Genomic DNA, 18379 nt, shown 5'->3' on the forward strand with positions numbered 1-18379 from the left:
TTGCGGTCTACTTGGTACAGGTTGCCATGTACAACTCTTTTGTACTGTACCAGAACGCTGGCAACACAGGGACATACCTTCAGTTCCAAGAAGAAGTCCTAAAGGTCCTGATCTTTGCTGACCGGGAAAGAGCAGGCCGGACTTCCCAAGGAACTGGAGTTATAGGTGCCAGGATCGTCCCAGGCCAACACTTTCCAGGTGAGGTCCCCCACACTGGAAAGAAGGGACGATCCCAGAAAAAATGCAGAGTGTGTAACAGGAGGGGGATACGGAAGGACACCACCACTCAGTGTGACACTTGCCCCGATCATCCGGGCCTCTGCATTAAAAACTGCTTCAGGGAGTATCACACTTCCATGCAGTACTAAATTTTCCCTTTTCATTTTAATTTTCCATTATTTGACCCCAATGTACCAAGTCCAGAGTACATTCCAAGTTTTAACCCCATAAAACCACTAAATTGCCCAAAAAACTCTCATAAAAAAAAAAAACTGATAAGACCTCTGGGGGTATTTTTTTCTTTGGGTCACTGAGTCACTATCATCGGGGACTTTTTTTGTTGCCTCAAATGCGCAGCACTCTCTTTCCACCTGAGCGAGGTGCGCATTTGAGGCAACAGGTTAGGGACGGCCACACATATCACATTCCAGAATGATGATTCAGAGCATTGGGTTTGGGGCGGGCATATTTTTTTAGTTTTGGCTATGCTCTGGGTCATCATTCTGGGAATATAACCTGTTTTATCCTTTTATGACCCACTGTACCCCTTGTTAGTTATTAGTGTACCCCATATAATGCCCCTTGAGGGGGGGGTCCCACTGTTCTGGCTCCATAGGCAGAAGCTCAAGGCCCCTGACTGCCCTCCTGTTCCTCCGTGACCAGTGTGCACCCGGAGATCCGTTTTACGCCCAGATATGAGGTATGTCCTTTTTCCAAAGAAATGTATTTACAAATGTTATTTATTTTTTTGCTTTTCTGGCAGTAAATGCGACATGCCCCCCCCCCCCCCCATTTCAGCAAAATTAGCAAATGTGACTACTTCTCTTCTGAGCATTGTAGCGCTCCTGCAGTGCATTTGACGTCCACTTATGGGGTACCTCCATACTCAGAAGAGATGGGGTTACAAATTTTGGGGGGTATTTTCTGCTATTAACCCATGCAAAAATGTGAAATTTGGGGGAAACACACTTTTTAGTGAAAAAAATATATATTTTTTTTACATATGCAAAAGTCGTGAAACCCCTGTGGGGTATTAAGGCTCACCTTATTCCTTGTTACATTCCTCAAGGGGTCTCATCAAGTGGTGATGCATGCAGTACTGTATGTATTGCCATTCACTTAACATTTGCAAGGCTGGGGGTAAGAGCACCTAACCCAAAAAAGGTATGCTACACTTAGCTAGTGGAGATGTATACAGTATCATCACTCACCTCCCAGGAAGAGCGCCAGGCACGTGGTGTGAGCGAAAATGCTATATGCAATGTCCCAGTACATAGCCCTGGCTGCCTCCACTGAAGTATCAAATGGTGGGTGGTTGCTGAGATGTTGTAATAATATAATCACTCTGTACTGTGAGTTTTCTATCCACAATGCTTAATTAACCCCTTAAAGGGGTACTCCACCGCTAAGACATCTTATCCCCTATCCAAAGGATAGGGGATAAGATGCCTGATCGCGGGGGTCCCGCCACTGGGGACCTTCGTGATCTTGCATGCAGCACCCTGGTTACAATCAGTCCCCGGAGCATGTTTGCTCCGGGTCTGATTACTGGCGATCACGGGGGCCGGAGCATTGTGACGTCACGTCCCCTCCCCCGTGTGACATCACGCTCCGCCCCCTCAATGCAAGCCTATGGGAGGGGACTGATTGTAACCGGGGTGCTGGGTGCAAGATCACGGGGGTCCCCAGCGGTGGGACCAACGCGATCAGGCATCTTATCCCCTATCCTTTGGATAGGGGATAAGATGTCTTAGCGCCGGAGTATCCCTTTAACCCCTTAAGGACTCAGGGTTTTTCCGTTTTTGCACTTTCGTTTTTTCCTCCTTACTTTTTAAAAATCATAACCCTTTCAATTTTCCACCTAAAAATCCATATTATGGCTTATTTTTTGCGTCGCCAATTCTACTTTGCAGTGACATTAGTCATTTTACCCAAAAATGCACAGCGAAACGGAAAAAAAATCATTGTGCGACAAAATCGAAGAAAAAACGCCATTTTGTAACTTTTGGGGGCTTCCGTTTCTACGCAGTGCATATGTCGGTAAAAATGACACCTTATCATTATACTGTAGGTCCATACGGTTAAAATGATACCCAACTTATATAGGTTTGATTTTGTCGCACGTCTGGAAAAAATCATAACTACATGCAGGAAAATTTATACGTTTAAAAATGTCATCTTCTGACCCCTATAACTTTTTTATTTTTTCATGTACAGGGCGGTATGGAGACTAATTTTTTGCGCTGTGATCTGAAGTTTTTATCGGTATGATTTTTGTTTTGATCGGACTTTTTGATCACTTTTTATTCATTTTTTAATGGTATAAAAAGTGAGCAAAATACGCTTTTTTGGACTTTGGAATTTTTTTGCGCGTACGCCATTGACCGTGCGGTTTAATTAATGATATATTTTTATAGTTTGGACCTTTACGCACGCGGCGATACCACATATGTTTATTTTTTTTTACACTGTTTTATTTTTTTTTATGGGAAAAGGGGGGTGATTCAAACTTTTATTAGGGAAGGGGTTAAATGACCTTTATTAACACTTTTTTAAAACTTTTTTTGCAGTGTTATAGGTCCCATAGGGACCTATAACACTGCACACACTGATCTTTTACACAGATCACAGGCGTGTATTAACACGCCTGTGATCAGTGTTATCGGCGCTTGACTGCTCCTGCCTGGATCTCAGGCACGGAGCAGTCATTTGCCGATCGGACACCGAGGAGGCAGGTAAGGGCCCTCCCGGTGTCCGGTCAGCTGTTCGGGACGCCGCGATTTCACCGCGGCGGTCCCGAACAGCCCGACTGAGCAGCCGGGTCACTTTCACTTCCGCTTTAGAAGCGGCGCTTCTAAAGGGTTAATACCGCACATCGCCGCGATCGGCGATGTGTGGTATTAGCCGCGGGTTCCGGCCATTGATGAGCGCCGGGACCGACGCGATATGATGCGGGATCGCGGTGCGATCCCGCTTCATATCGCGGGAGCCGGCGCAAGACGTAAAAATACGTCCTGCGTCGTTAAGGGGTTAAGGACCAGGCCAATTTTATTTTAGCGTTTTAGTTTTTCCTCCTCGCCTTCTAAAATCCCTAACTCTTTTATATTTCCATCCACAGACTCATATGAGGGCTTATTTTTTGCGCAACCCATTCTACTTTTTAATGACATGACTCATTTTACCATAAAATGTACGGCGAACCCAAAAAATTATTATTTGTGTGAAGAAATTTTAATGAAAACAGTAACTTGGGAGGGTGTCCTTTTCACGCTGTACACTTTACGGTAAAATGACATGTTTTCTTTATTCTGTGGGTCAATAGAATGATACCCAGGATTATATAGCTTTCTATTATTACAGCTTTTAAAAAAATATCAAACTTTTTTTTGGTGGAGTCTTGCATTCAATGGGGAAGCTTCTTTATATCATTGGCCATTTCCATGTGGCTATGGGTGCATTCACACTACGGAATGTTAACCCAGAAAAATTCTGGGTGTACACACCAATGCCAACTGAACATGACCGAATCGAACATGTGCCAACACTATTCTCAACAATGCAAATCCCAGCAGATCCACCAAAAAGAATGAACATGCTAATTCCTTTGGCGGAGTTCGGAATTTATATTCTGCCCCGAAAATTCAATTGTGTGCATGGTGAAATTTCTGAGCGGGATTTTAAAGCAGAATGACTCTCGGAAACACCTTAGTGTGAAAATGCCCTAAAGCATATCTCAAAATGCTGTTAAAAAGAGCTCAGGCAAGATGGCTGCTCCCATAATAATGTACAAAAAAATGAAATAAAAAAATTACAATCAGAATATAGAAAGAGATTACAAAAATAGAACGTTTCATAATCTGCGACACATTAACCAGGAATTCACTCATAAGGGATATTCAAATGAGTTTTCCAAGCTGGAGAGCCTCTTTAAGCTCTCCCCAAACACAGAGAAGTATTTGGCAAACACATCCATTCCTTAATAACCATGGCGAGGAAACAATCACATCAGTTCAATCCCAATTCTGTGAATTAACATGAGCAGTGGATGACGACTGGATGTGACAAATTTACAATAAGAGGGGTATAACTAGATGTTGTCGGGCCCCTCAGCATGCAAATCTGGATCCACTCCTTACGCTGGATGAGATGCGTTCCCTTCTTTGTCTTGTGAATCAGATGATTGTTTATCTGATGAGTCCATGAGGCGGACTAAGCACCGTAACTACATTATCTGCCAGAGACAAACACAATAACACTTATTTATGAAGAACGCCGAAAACAGCGAGCAGGAGAATTACAAGGGGATTTTAAGAAGTACGTGAAAAAGAGCCATCTGCATGGAAGGCCGCACTTATCACAGCATGAATCCCCGTCCAATGTGATCATTATCATTAAGTTTCTCCAGTAAAACTCCACATATGATTGTCGTCTCTAGACAGAGCGATGTACCCCCAGTAGTTACACTGAAGAGTGGACTGCTCCCCCCTTCCCTTGCCCTGATAAACAAGAATTAGAAGCAGTGCCCATTCAGACTGTCTTCATTTGCTCTGATTATGTAATCCACTAGCTGAGTACTTGGCATTGCCCGGTCTTCCTACCTAAACCTTGTGAGGGAGGAAAAGCAAAAATTACACTCTTTTCTCATATCTGGACCTCATATCCCAGTCTCATATCCCGAACTCATACCCCGCCCTCATATCTGGACCTCATATCTCTTTCTCATATCATGTCCTCATATCTCATCCGAATATTCCGACCTCAAAACCCATCCTCATACCCTGACCTCATATTCCATTCTTTTACCCCAACCTCATATCCAGTCCCCATATCTCAACCTCATATCCTGTCCTCATATCCTGACCTCAAATCCTATCCTCATATCCTGTCCTAATACTTATACTCTGTCCTCATATCCCGACCTTATACCCCATCCTCACATACTGATCTCCTATTCCGACCTCATATTCCAACCTCATATCTCGTCCCCATATCCTGACCTCATATCCCATCATCATATCCCGACCTCATGTCCAATACTAATAGCCTGACCTCATATGTAGTCCTCATATCCCATCCTCACATCCAAACCTCATATCTCTCCGTATATACCATCCTAATAACCCGACCTCATATCCCAACCGGATATCCCGTCGTGATCTCTTATGTCTGCCATTACCGGCGTGTCCCTGGCTGCTCGTGTCATAGGACATTTACATCCTATGTCTTTAAGGGGTTAAAGGGATATTGACAGATGGATCAACCTCACTAACCTGAATATACAGATGGATGCTGTGGGTGATCCTGAGAAAACCAATATGTTCAGCCATTCCCGACTGCAGAAGCTCTGCACAGTGGAGAAGGTGTTAATAGGAAGATGACAGCCAGATGTCGCCCTCAGCACCAAGCAGGTAATTTCCATGTACCGAAGGTTAGTGCAGGTGATACTGATGACAGATTCCCTTTAAGTTCACGTCCATCTGACTAATTCCCTGAAGTGTCAGTCATATACAAACGCTTATATCTCAGGAACAGGAGGGCGTCTCAAGAAACTACATTTTTTGGGTTGGCTAAAGGTCCTCTTTAAATAATCTTGAGGACGTACAGTTGTCTTGTTTTATTTTGCTGATGGCGCCATAATAAGCTTTGATATATCAGTCCCCAATGAACAGTATAAAAGCTATAGTCCTTACGCTGCAGATTCTGCACGCCAGTAGTATACATGAATAGACAGTTTAGCTGCTCAGTTATTGACTTTTTCATGAGTAATGATGTACAGCATGAAGCAATAAGGTCACAATAAGGTTGAAATGTGTTATGACCAGAATTTATTATCTAACAGAAAAATTCCAACAACAAAAAATACATAAAACATCCCCAAATTCCCATCTTAAATATGGTACATGTAATGTACATCAAATTAAATATGAGGTTTAATACTAGAGATAAAATAACCTACCCTAGTTTAGCACAATAGAATAGTCCATAGACAAATATTATTAAAGTGGTTTTTCGACATTAAAACCTATTTTCAGCTGTCTAATAAATAAACATATATTGGTAAAGTTATTAAAATAAAAATATAAATAAAGTTATATTATTACTTCTCTGTGGTCTTTTATGCTTCCCTTCTGATTATGATGCTCTGTTGTCTTTATTATGCCATGTCTAGTGCACATCCTGTAATGGACTTCCTGTTCCTGCTGTACACTCTAGCTGGAAATTCAGCAAGCTCTGTCTTCCTCTTCTTACACCTTCTTGACTATATTCCTGCCCCCTAAACCCAAAGGAGCCTCACACAAGTTAGTTTAGGACTCACATATTGTAAATGATGGGAGTATAAGTTAATTTTCAGCTTTTTAAATGGCACTTTGGAAGATTTGGTAGGTGCAGTTGTACTAACTGCTGGGACCAATATGATTATTAAAACAATTGAACTAATTGATTTAAAAATACATCTACAATATATTAATTTCCCTACAGGCATCAAGTGCTTACAGAGATTATAGAATGGATTGGTGGGGATACCCTCAATCTCAGACCAAACAACTAAACTCTTGTAAATTTACATTAACAGCAATACCTATTCCTATTCATGACTAGGCTATATACAAAACCAACAGTTAGTCACAAGGAGGCAGAACTGGACTTCAATTTGCCCTGATCATTACTATGGTTCCCACTACTCAGATGTTCCAAAAACAGTGGTGCTCAACTTTACAACAAGCAGACAGTCACAAGAAAAAACCATATGAAATATATATCAATGCTAACAGGAAGCAAAAATAGCAACTCATCAATAGATGTCACAAACCAGATGACAATGAATGCATGACGAAATAAACCAATAATGATGATTATGACAGTCAGGAATTAAAACAGCAGGGAAAAAACTGACCCTAGTTAACTAACCCTAATCTTTCCCTAGTTCTGTCTGTAAATGCTAAAACTAACACCGGACACCAATGACAAATATCCCTCTCATAATCCTGGTTTGCACAGTAAGCCTAGAAGAGCAAGCAGGCACAAATACAATGTAACATTGTGATGGGAAGAGAATAGTGCAATCCTGCTTCACTCAGATCCTCAATCCCTGAATACTTGTGTTATTGCCCTAAGCAACAATTCCACAAATTGGATCTGGTCCCTGCAAAGAGTAGAGGTGACAAGTCAAAACAAACCAAACACAGTACAAGTCAGGGGAACAGGTTGGCAAACAAAAAGTTAACAAACAAACAGATATAGAATTAAGATGCACAGTAACAAAATCAGAAGATGAAGGGTTAACTGTATACCAAGCCAGAGTCACGATATCCAGAGATCAGATTAAGCAAAAAGTAAGAAAGCTAGTGATCAAAAGAGACATCCTTATGAAGTGAGACAACTGAAGTCCTTTAGAGCCCAACCAAACAGTGTGTGGACGCCAAGGCAGAAATCCATTGGTCAATCATCCAAAGCTGCTGATAGGCCCGGGTATCACAAAGCAACGCACGATGCATTAACCAAACACATGAACACGATCAGAACCGGGTTGAGTCATTACAGACAAGAGCAAGTCTTAATAGAAAATGAAAAAAGGGACTAAGCAACCAGCAGCAAATTCAAAATACAGACACAAGGATTACACAAGGATGAACCAAGAATTTGCTAAAAAAAAAAAAAAATTGGAACAAAATATAAATGTAAGGCTGAAAACAAACTGACTATATGCTATAATCCGCACCATACTGCAAAAGTCAGGGATATTTAAAGAGATACTGGTCAGCAGTACTAACCTGTTGGTACAGATGTGTGGTGTGGGAGACACCGATGACACCAGTGAACAATACTTACCTACCCCCGATCCGTGGTCCGGTTTGGCCATTATCCTCATCACTTGGTCGGCAGGCTCCAGAAGCAAGCTGACACCACTGCTGCTGCTTCCTCCAGCCTGCTTGCAGTGGGACCCAGAAAAGAAGTATCAGAGGTGATGTCAGGGTGCTTCTGAAGCTCCGCCCATGCACCAATCCCGAGGAGGATAATGGACGGACCAGACCATGCATCAGGGGAAGGTAAGTACTGTTATCATTAGTGCCATCCACACTTGTATCAACAGGTTAGTGTGGGTGAAACTGATGGCAGTTTTCCTTTAAATGTCCCTGGCTTTTGCAGTATGGTGCTGATTTTAGTATATATTTAGTAGTCATGATCAGCTGATCCAGAGTAGATCAGCTCTGAGGCAGTCACATATAGGCTGCCCTAAACATAGAGACAGTAGAAGATAAAATAGCAGGATGATTGTTCCTGTTGATGTGGTTTTATCAAATTTGGGCCAATCTGTTGCAAAATTACTACTCTCAACAGGCCCTACTGCCTGCATTCTGCTGGCAGTTGTAGTTTATGAAATCGGTGGCAAGTGACAGGTTGCAGAATGCTCGTCTAGATTAGCCAGACTTTTTCAGATATTATTTATTGTCCTTGTCTATCGTTCAGACACTCACTTCATGTAGACCTTGTACTTATTCCATTTGTTACATTAATGCATTGCCCTGTAGAATTCAGCTACAACGTCTGCGGCGAGTTAGAAAATTTCTAAAATCTATCATGGTTCAAACATAAAAAAATAAGAATAAAACGAAACTGTAACAGAGTGGGACAAAAATACATTGTGTACAGAGCAGAAGAGAGCAATCAGACAAAATGAAATCAGCAGGAATGTTCCAGCGCTCGGCAACCAGACCACTGAGAAAGATAATAGCCGCCATTGTTACCAAAGATAAAATAGTTCAGCGGAAGATCTGATCATTGCTGTGAGACTATCATATTTAACTATCACGTAATGCAGGCGCTGTGCGCAGGTGTTTGTGTGGAGCCTCTATGGCAGTGTTTCCCAACTAATGTGCCTCCAGCTGTTGTAAAACTATAACAACAACAAATAGTAGTAGACTGCCCCTATATTGCTGTAAGCCCCCACACTATCCCTATATAGTTGTAAGCACCCACAATGCCCACATATACTGTAGTTGTAGGCCCCACACTGCCCACATATAGTTGTAGGCCCCCACACTGACCATATATAGTTGTAGGCCCCCACACTGACCATATATAGTTGGAGGCCCCCACACTGACCATATATAGTTGTAGGCCCCTACACTGACCATATATAGTTGTAGGCCCCACACTGCCCACATATAGTTGTCGAAGGCTGTTGCAGTCGAGGGCCTATATATGGTCAGTGTGGGGGCCTCCAACTATATATGGTCAGTGTGGGGGCCTCCAACTATATATGGTCAGTGTGGGGGCCTACAACTATATATGGTCAGTGTGGGGGCCTCCAACTATATATGGTCAGTGTGGGGGCCTACAACTATATATGGTCAGTGTGGGGCCTACAACTATATGTGGGCAGTGTGGGGGCCTACAACTATATGGGGGCAGTGTGGGGCCTACAACTATATGGGGGCAGTGTGGGGCCTACAACTATATGTGGGCAGTGTGGGGGCCTACAACTATATGTGGGCAGCGTGGGGCCTACAACTATATGTGGGCAGTGTGGGGGCCTACAACTATATGGGGGCAGTGTGGGGCCTACACCTATATGTGGGCAGTGTGGGGGCCTACAACTATATGTGGGAAGTGGGGGCCTACAACTATATGTCCTCTGAAAAGGTTACATAGAATGCTCAGTAGCGTCTTCAATTTATCTAAATGGGAAAGCTTCAGTCTAATATTGTCTATGTCCATGGGTTCTGCTGTAAAGCAAATCACTAAATGCTGTTAAAATTTTAAAATATCTCAGACAAGATGGCTGCCACCATAATGACGACCAAAAAAGAAAATAAATAATTACAATCAGAAAATAGAAACAGATTAGTAAAAAATAATCAGGAAAAGGCCATATCAGACAGTCACTTCACTGGTAGTGTCCAGCAGGCACGGCCGCACTTTTCAGTGCAGTATATATATATTTTTTTAGGGGAACAGTGTGAGGGTTTAAAGGGGTACTCCACCCCTAGACATCTTATCCCTATCCCAGCGGTGGGACCCTCCGCGATCTGCAGCACCCAGCATTCTAACCAGTATGTTTAGAACACTAGGTTCCCGTGGCCGGAGAGGTGACGTCATGCCACGCCCCCTCATTATGTCAAGCCACGCCCCCTCCATTCATGTCTATGGGATGGAGTGTGACGGCCCCTTCCAACTTACTACACCAGGAGAACAGAGATGAGGCACACTAATTGGGGAACACCGCCTTAGTGGAATGCCTTAGAAAGTTCTTCAGATCTTTCATGGCTGTAGTTAAAGTCAGGGGGTTGATAGTGTCCTATGCATTAGGAAATGACTTTAAAGGGGTTATCCAGGAAAAAACTATTTTTTTTATATATCAACTGGCTCCAGAAAGTTAAACAGATTTGTAAATTACTTCTATTAAAAAATCTTAATCCTTTCAGTACTTATGAGCTGCTGAAGTTGAGTTGTTCTTTTCGATCTAAGTGCTCTCTGATGACACGTGTCTCGGGAACCGCCCAGTTTTGAAGCAAATCCCCATAGCAAACCTCTTCTACTCTGTGCAATTCCCGAGACAAGCAGAGATGTCAGCAGAGAGCACTGTTGGCAGACAGAAAACAACAACTCAACTTCAGCAGCTGATAATTATTGAAAGGATTAAGATTTTTTAATAGAAGTAATTTACAAAACTGTTTAACTTTCTGGAGCCAGTTGATATAAGAAAAAAAGTTTTTTTCCTGGAATACCCCTTTCATTTCTATTCCACATCATGAAATGACTGACAAAGTCGTGAATCACGAAAAGTTTGTTACTCTGCTTGAGATGTGAATAAAGATTTCAGTGACATATCGCGGCCCTTGAAGAGCGACTGTCTCTATGTATCACTCAAGCGATGGAGCCTCCTTAATTAATACGGACCTTGGTTCTGGGATGCCGCCGCCGCCACCGCCATCTACCACTTAGTACTGGACGGGTTCCAGCGCCAGCATTTTATAAATCAGTCAGGTCTTTTAAAAACAAGTGGATTGGTTGGAAACCTGATGAGCTTTTCAAACCAAGATCAATTTGGTTCAATCGTCTCATCCCATCTAGTCAGCAGATTTTCATTACGTGAGAGCAACCCAATGTAGAAAAATGCAACATACGCTCCGTACGATTGTCCTTGACATTCTAATGTAACTGGATGGAAGATTAATGCCTACCTGACACCTCACCGATGCCGGGATCTATATTTTACTGTATCCTGTTCGTGGAAGCACTACGTCAAACAGCATCAAACAGCGGACATACCTCCGGGAACAAAGCAGGATAAACGGGCGCTGAGACTAGGTAAGTTACTGATAAAAATTTTTTTCACACAATGCAACGCGTTTCACGGGCAGGGACGCTTCCTCAGGCCTTAGGCCTGAGGAAGCGGCCCTGCCCGTGAAACGCGTTGCATTGTGGGAATTTTTTATTTTTTTTATTAGTAACTCACCTAGTCTCAGTGCCTATTTATCCTCCTTTGTTCCTGGAGGTATGTCCGCTGTTTGATGCTGTTTACCTAGTGCGGAGTGGCTGCAGAGACCTTGTCTTCCTTCACACGTCACTAATGATGAGCGGCAGGGGCCATATTCGAATTTGCGATATTTTGCAAAATATATAGACCAATATTTGTCCTATGTTCGCGAAATTCACATATTCGCTATGTTCGGTCCGCCTTTGTTTCCATGCGAAAATTGTAATGAAATTTGCATAGTGCGCATGCGCAATTAAATCTTTCACCTAAAAGAAGGGAGGGGTCAGTGTCCAGTCTGGAAGTGCCGATGTTCGCATAAATATTTGCATAAATTCACATAAAAAAAATAAATGAATATTCATCATTATGAATATATATCACTGTATTCTAAATATTCACAAAATCGCGAAGTGCTGATATTCGCAGTAAAAATTAGCATTTCGAATATTCGTGCTCTACACTACACGTTACCCCATGCTTGTACTTGGATTGGAGTACAACCGCTCGTGGTAAGCGCAATCCACACTAAACGTTACCATATACTGAGGGTAATACACCACGGAGCGCATCCTGTTCTTTTGTTTTTCAGTTGTATACTCTTTTACACAGACCATGAATATCAAAAAGTGCCTTTTTACGACTGTGCAAACTTCGGGGCTCATAAAAACAAAAACAAAAAAAAAACTACTGCTACCGTGTTTCTCCGAAAATAAGACAGGGTCTTATATTAATTTTAGTCACAAAAAACACACTAGGGCTTATTTTCAGGGTAGGGTTTATTTATTTATGGTATGTTGAACAACATTTAACGATATTTACCCCCCCCCCATCATCATCATGTGATGGGTGCAGCTCTGCCCCCCCCCCCCCAACGTCCCCCGCCACCGGTTTATCAGCCCAGCGCTGCACCCCACATCGGGAGACTAATCGTATGTCACCCACGAGCACAGCTTCCCTCCCCGCCCCCCCTGCCAAATAATTATGACTACTTGTACTTTGTATTCCTGTGCCCGGGCTGCAAATATTAAAAAACAAATTTTAACTCTACCTTCGTCCTCCGTTCCCCCGTTGCTAAGGAACTGGCCTCATGGTCCCTTCACTGTTCTGGCTGCTTCCTGGGGATGGGAACGTCACAGCCTTCAGCCTATCACCGGCCGCAGCGATGTCCCGCCTCGGCCGATGATAGGCTGAGCCCACTGTCATGTGAGAAGCCGGCCGGCTCCTCACATGACAATGCGCTCAGCCTATCATCAGCAGAGGTGGGACATCGCTGCGGCCGGTGATAGGCTGACGGCTCTGAGACGTCGAAATGGGGGAACGGAGGACGAAGGTAAGTTAAAGTTTGTTTTTTAATATTTGCAGCCCGGGCATTGCCTAGGTCAGTGGTCTTCAACCTGCGGACCTCCAGCTGTTGCAAAACTACAACTCCCAGCATGCCGGCAACAGTCTAAGGCAGCAATTTTTGTAGCCGGCTAGTTCATGAATACAATTTATTGTGCAGCTGCATGAGAAATGTTTTCTGTGCATGAAGCCTGTAGCTGTCCCGACTAAAGAAGGCATTTACAGTCATGAGAAAATGGAAAATGCAGATACAACTTGTGACCATATGATGAGACTGCGCGCGCGTGACTAATGGTTGCCGCACATGCTGTGACTAATGCCCCCACGCTGGATATTTGGCTTGAAATAGATTGCGCAACCCAATGATTTTTTTAGATCACAAAGCGGTATTGCAAAACATGGTTTACAATGAAATGATAACAACGAACGGCCCAGATCAATCTTCCTTGCAACGTACAAACAGGAAGTAATTGGTGCGGGATGGCATGGTGACCCACAGTGGGTTATTTGTTACAATCTCAGCAGGGCATCAGCGGCGCGTGTAGGATGATGAATGGACTGGGGAGTGTAGGCTTAGAAGGATATAAGTATTTGTAATTCTCCTTCCTCCAAAATGTGTATAGCGTAACCCTCTGACAGTTGCAAAACTACAACTCCCATCATGGATAATGGAGTATGTTGGGAGTCGTAGTTTTACAACAGCTGGAGAGCCGCAGGTTGTGGAATGCTGCTCTACAGAGCCAGATGAAATGTATCTATAAGGCAGTGTATCCCAACCAATGTGAAACATTATTGTGTGCATGATGCCTCAAAGCACTGTTTCCCAAACAGTGTGCCTCCAGCTGTTGAAAAAACTTCTAGCATGTAGTAGGTTGCCCCACACTGCCATAGGCTTCCTAGGTGTCCCCATATAGTTGGAGGCCCCCTCACTCTCCACTCCCCCTTAGCACAGTGTTTCCCAACAAGGGTGCCTACAGCTGTTGCAACACTACAACTCCCAGCATGCCCGGACAGCCTTCGGCTGTCCGGGCATGCTGGGAGTTGTAGTTTTGCAATGGCTGGAGGCACCCTGGTTGGGAAACATTGCTATAAGGGATGCAGAGGTAGCAGTTGTACCCATGTCCTGGTACCTTAAAGGGGTATTCCAGGAAAAAAAAATTATATCAACTGGCTCCAGAAAGTAAAACAGATTTGTAAATTACTTCTATTAAAAATGTTTAATCCTTCCAATAATTATCAGCTGCTGAAGTTGAGTTGTTCTTTTCTGTCTGGCAACAGTGCTCTCTGCTGACATCTCTGCTTGTCTCGGGTAGAAGAGGTTTGCTATGGGGATTTGCTTCTACTCTGGATAGTTGCCGAGACAGGTGTCATCAGAGAGCACTTGGACACAAAAGAAAAACTCAACTTCAGCAGCTCATAAGTACTGAAAGGATTAAGATTTTTTTAATAAAAGTAATTTACAAATCTGAATTCGGATAGAAAACAGACATGATCGCACATCTACAATCTTGTATAATGATCTGATTGCTTCTCAGCATAATATCAAAAACTAACAGGTTGTTAATATACATTTTTGATCAAAAAGTACAACCCTATATAAGTAGTAATTAGCTACACAAGGGCCATTTCTTTCCTAGCTGCCTCCCAGTCTGACTGGGAGAGCATGGTAAGTGAGCTGTTACACTTTGTTCACACTGGTGTGGTGCTGTGCGGCGTCCGTTGCTGCCGTGGCACCGTGTCTGCGGGGAGGTGCGTCCCATTGACTGGTTTGAGTGGCATTGGGGCCGCTCTGCCAGTGGGTCGTTTCCCCCCGTGGGCACTGGTGTTGCGGTCGCCGCCCAGTGCTACGCCATTTTATGTTAGGGACGTTAGGGACCCACTCTGAATAGGTGGCCTTGACGTGGCGAGTGGGCTTGTACTTTTTGATCAAAAATGTATACTAACAACCTGTTAGTGTTTGATATTCTGCTGAGAAGCAATCAGATCATTATACAAGATTGTAGATGTGCACCATGTCTGTTTTCTACCCATAATTTACAAATCTGTATAACTTTCTGGAGCCAGTTGAGATATGAAAAAAAAAAGTTTTTTCCTAATAACCCCTTTAATAGACAAAAAAACTCTTTGCCACATAAGAAGAAAGAAGTATTATATATATATATATATATATATATATATATATATATATATATACACATATATATATATATATATATATATATATATATGACACAAGGTAACAATGAAACAGAAGGCCCAGCACACCTCTGTGCATATAAATCTGTGTGAACTGCATCCAGCTTAAATAAAATGATCCCTCATGGTCCTCTTTAAATAGTCCCCTCTTTTCTATTGGTCATCGATGTAAAAGCAAGTCACATACAGACAGACCTCTTGGCGTGTTTCGACCTATGCGGTCTTAATCATCACATATGATTAAGACCACGTAGGTCGAAAGGTGTCAAGAATTCTGTCTGTATGGGGCTTGCTTTTACATGGTTGAACAAAAAAGTGGGTACTAATCGAAGATAACCGTGCTGTATGACACAAGGTAAGTCAGGGACTGAGAGCTTCAAGTTACAAATGCTTTAAGATCTTTTTGATGTTTTAAGGTGCGTTCCCACAGGGCACGTATTTGACACTGCGCAAAATGTATGGCAGCAGCGGGAAATACGCTGCGTATCCCTTGCTCACTATACACACAGGGCTTTCCGGCGACAGCCCTATGTGTGTAGTGTAGTCACAGACACGCCGGCACACGGCCCCGCCTCCAAAACTCACTACACACATAGGGCTGCCGCCGGAAAGCCCTGTGTGTATAGTGAGCAAGGGATACCCAGCGTATTTCCCGCTGCTGCCATACATTTTGCGCAGCGTCAAATACGCTGCGTATACGCCCTGTGGGAACGCACCCTAAGGAGACTAAAAAGGGGTACTCCCGCGGAAATTTTTATTTTATTTTTTTAAATCAACTGGTGCACAAAAGTTAAACAGATTTGTAAATTACGTCTATTAAAAAAACTTAATCCTTCCAGTACTTTTTAGGGGCTGTATACTACAGAGGAAATGCTTTACTTTTTAGATTTCTCTGATGTCACGACCACAGTGCTCTCTGCTGACCTCTGCTGTCCATTTTAGGAACTGCCCAGAGCAGGAGAAAATCCCCATAGCAAACATATACTGCTCTGGACAGTTCCTAAAATGGACAGCAGAGGTCAGCAGAGAGCACTGTGGTCATGACATCAGAGAAATCTAAAAGGTTAAGCATTTCCTCTGTAGTATACAGCCCCTAAAAGGTACTGGAAGGATTAAGATTTTTTAATAGAAGTAATTTACAGATCTGTTTAACTTTCTGGCACCAGTTGATTAAAAAAAAATAAAAATAAAATAGTTTTCCACGGGAGTACCCCTTTAACCTGAGGGATAAAGGTTTCAGTGATTTTAGCGCCATACTTATGGTTGTGGCTGAGCCAGGTATTACAGTTCACTGCCACAGTCCTTTACTTCAGCTAGTCAGTGGGGTGTTGGGAGTCAGAATTCCACCTAGAAAATATTAATGGGCTAGAATTAGGATACACCAGTGTTTCCAAATCAGGGTGTCTCCAGCTGTTGCAAAACTACAACTCCCAGCATTCCCGGACAGCCTTCGGCTGTCCGGGCATGCTGGGAGTTGTAATTTTGCAACAACTGGAGGCACCCTGGTTGGGAAACACTGGGTTATACCATCAATAGTAATTTTTTTTGGACCCTTTAAATAATCCCTACTTGTAAGAAGGTATCACCTGTAAATAGATTATAAAGTGTTCCCCTTCTGGGACCCCCAGTGATAAGCTGTAGGAAAATCTGGGTGGAAGCGTTCAATTTCCCAGCAGCGTCCCGCCACAAAAAATAATTATATAATCTGTGACCTTCAACATCAATGGGATTTTTGGGTAAAAAAGATGCTCTTTGTACCTGATCTCCGCTCTCTATTCCAACCGTTACGGACAAGGACGTGCACATACATTTTTGGGGGCAGGGGCTCAAGTCGGAAAAAAAAAGGGCACTTCTAATTAAAAAATGTTTGTAAAAACATTACACACGGTTCCTGAGGTAAGGGACCTCCAGCAGTCATGTCAGCTGAATGGGACCTGCATCACTCCATGAAAGTCCCAGTCAGTGAGGGCAATATAGGGCAGGTGCATTGAAAGAGCAGGGGCTCAAGCTCCTATTTAAAGGGGTACTCCACTGGAAAACATTTTTTTTAATCACCTGGTGCCAGAAAGTAAAACAGATTTGTAAATTACTTCTATTAAAAAATCTTAATCCTTCCAGTACTTATCAGCTGCTGTATGCTCCACAGGAAGTTCTTTACTTTTTGAATTTCCTTTTTGTCTGACCACAGTGCTCTCTGCTGACACCTTTGTCTATGTAAAGGAACTGTCTAGAGCAGAATAGGTTTGCTATGGGGATTTGTTCCTACTCTGGACAGTTCCTGGCATGGACAGAGGTGTCGGCAGAGAGCACTGTGGTCAGACAGAAAGGAAATTCAAAAAGAAAAGAACTTTATGTGGATCATATCGCAGCTGATAAGTACTGGAAGGATTAAGATTTTTAAATAGAAGTAATTTACAAATCTGTTTAACTTTCTGGCACCAGTTGATTTAAAAAAAATGTTTTCCAGTGGAGTACCCCTTTTAATTCTGTGTGCGCACCTCCCGCATATGGATCCTAAGCAAGGACTCCCCACTCTCCCCATCTAGTAACTCAGAATTTTCTTATAGGATGTATGAGAATGGGTTTTCCAAATTGACCCTTTTAGGCCTTTTTGTCATAAACAAAGAAACAACTTACCCAAAATAGCAACAACTTCATCATCTTGGATAACTTCTAAAGATCCAGACACCACGAAGCACAGGGTGTCTATACTCTCCCCAGCATGGTAGATTAAATCCCCCGGAGCACAGTGCACAGTCTGGAACTCCATGGCAAGAGCCCTCAGGCAGCCATCGCTAGCTAGTCGAAATGCGGGGTGCTCCTTGAATACTTTGCGGTTCAAGTGGACACAGATATCTGCTCTCATGTCTTTGGGACAAATCTGAAGAACCTGCAAGGAAGCAAAGCAATTTATAGTCAGGCTGCACAAACTGAGGAAGGGTTAACACTAGCAGCAAAGAGCATTGCGATCAAGTGAGGTGCTGTAGTCTGACTCTGGGCTGTTAGCTGACCTCTGACCTCTGATATCTATTACTAGAAGCTGAACACTGACATCTAATACTAAAAGCTGAACGCTAACATCTAATGCCAGAAGCTGAACGCTAACATCTAGTGCTGGAAGCTGACGCTGACATCTAGTGC

At 43.0% G+C, this 18379-nt stretch overlaps 1 protein-coding gene across 11 annotated transcripts in view; it reads right to left on the bottom strand.

The window, feature by feature from the left end:
* The window catches only part of KCNH1 (potassium voltage-gated channel subfamily H member 1), a 436746-nt gene that overhangs the window by 113366 nt on the left and 305001 nt on the right, over positions 1-18379 (bottom strand). For all 11 annotated transcript variants that reach the window (XM_056568221.1, XM_056568217.1, XM_056568220.1 and 8 more), the window contains one exon: positions 17876-18128. In XM_056568221.1, coding sequence (XP_056424196.1) covers positions 17876-18128 — 253 coding nt within the window. The remainder of the gene's footprint in view (positions 1-17875; positions 18129-18379) is intronic.

Source organism: Hyla sarda, chromosome 3 (genome assembly GCF_029499605.1).
Source record: "Hyla sarda isolate aHylSar1 chromosome 3, aHylSar1.hap1, whole genome shotgun sequence".
In the NCBI taxonomy this organism is placed as follows: Eukaryota; Metazoa; Chordata; class Amphibia; order Anura; family Hylidae; genus Hyla; species Hyla sarda.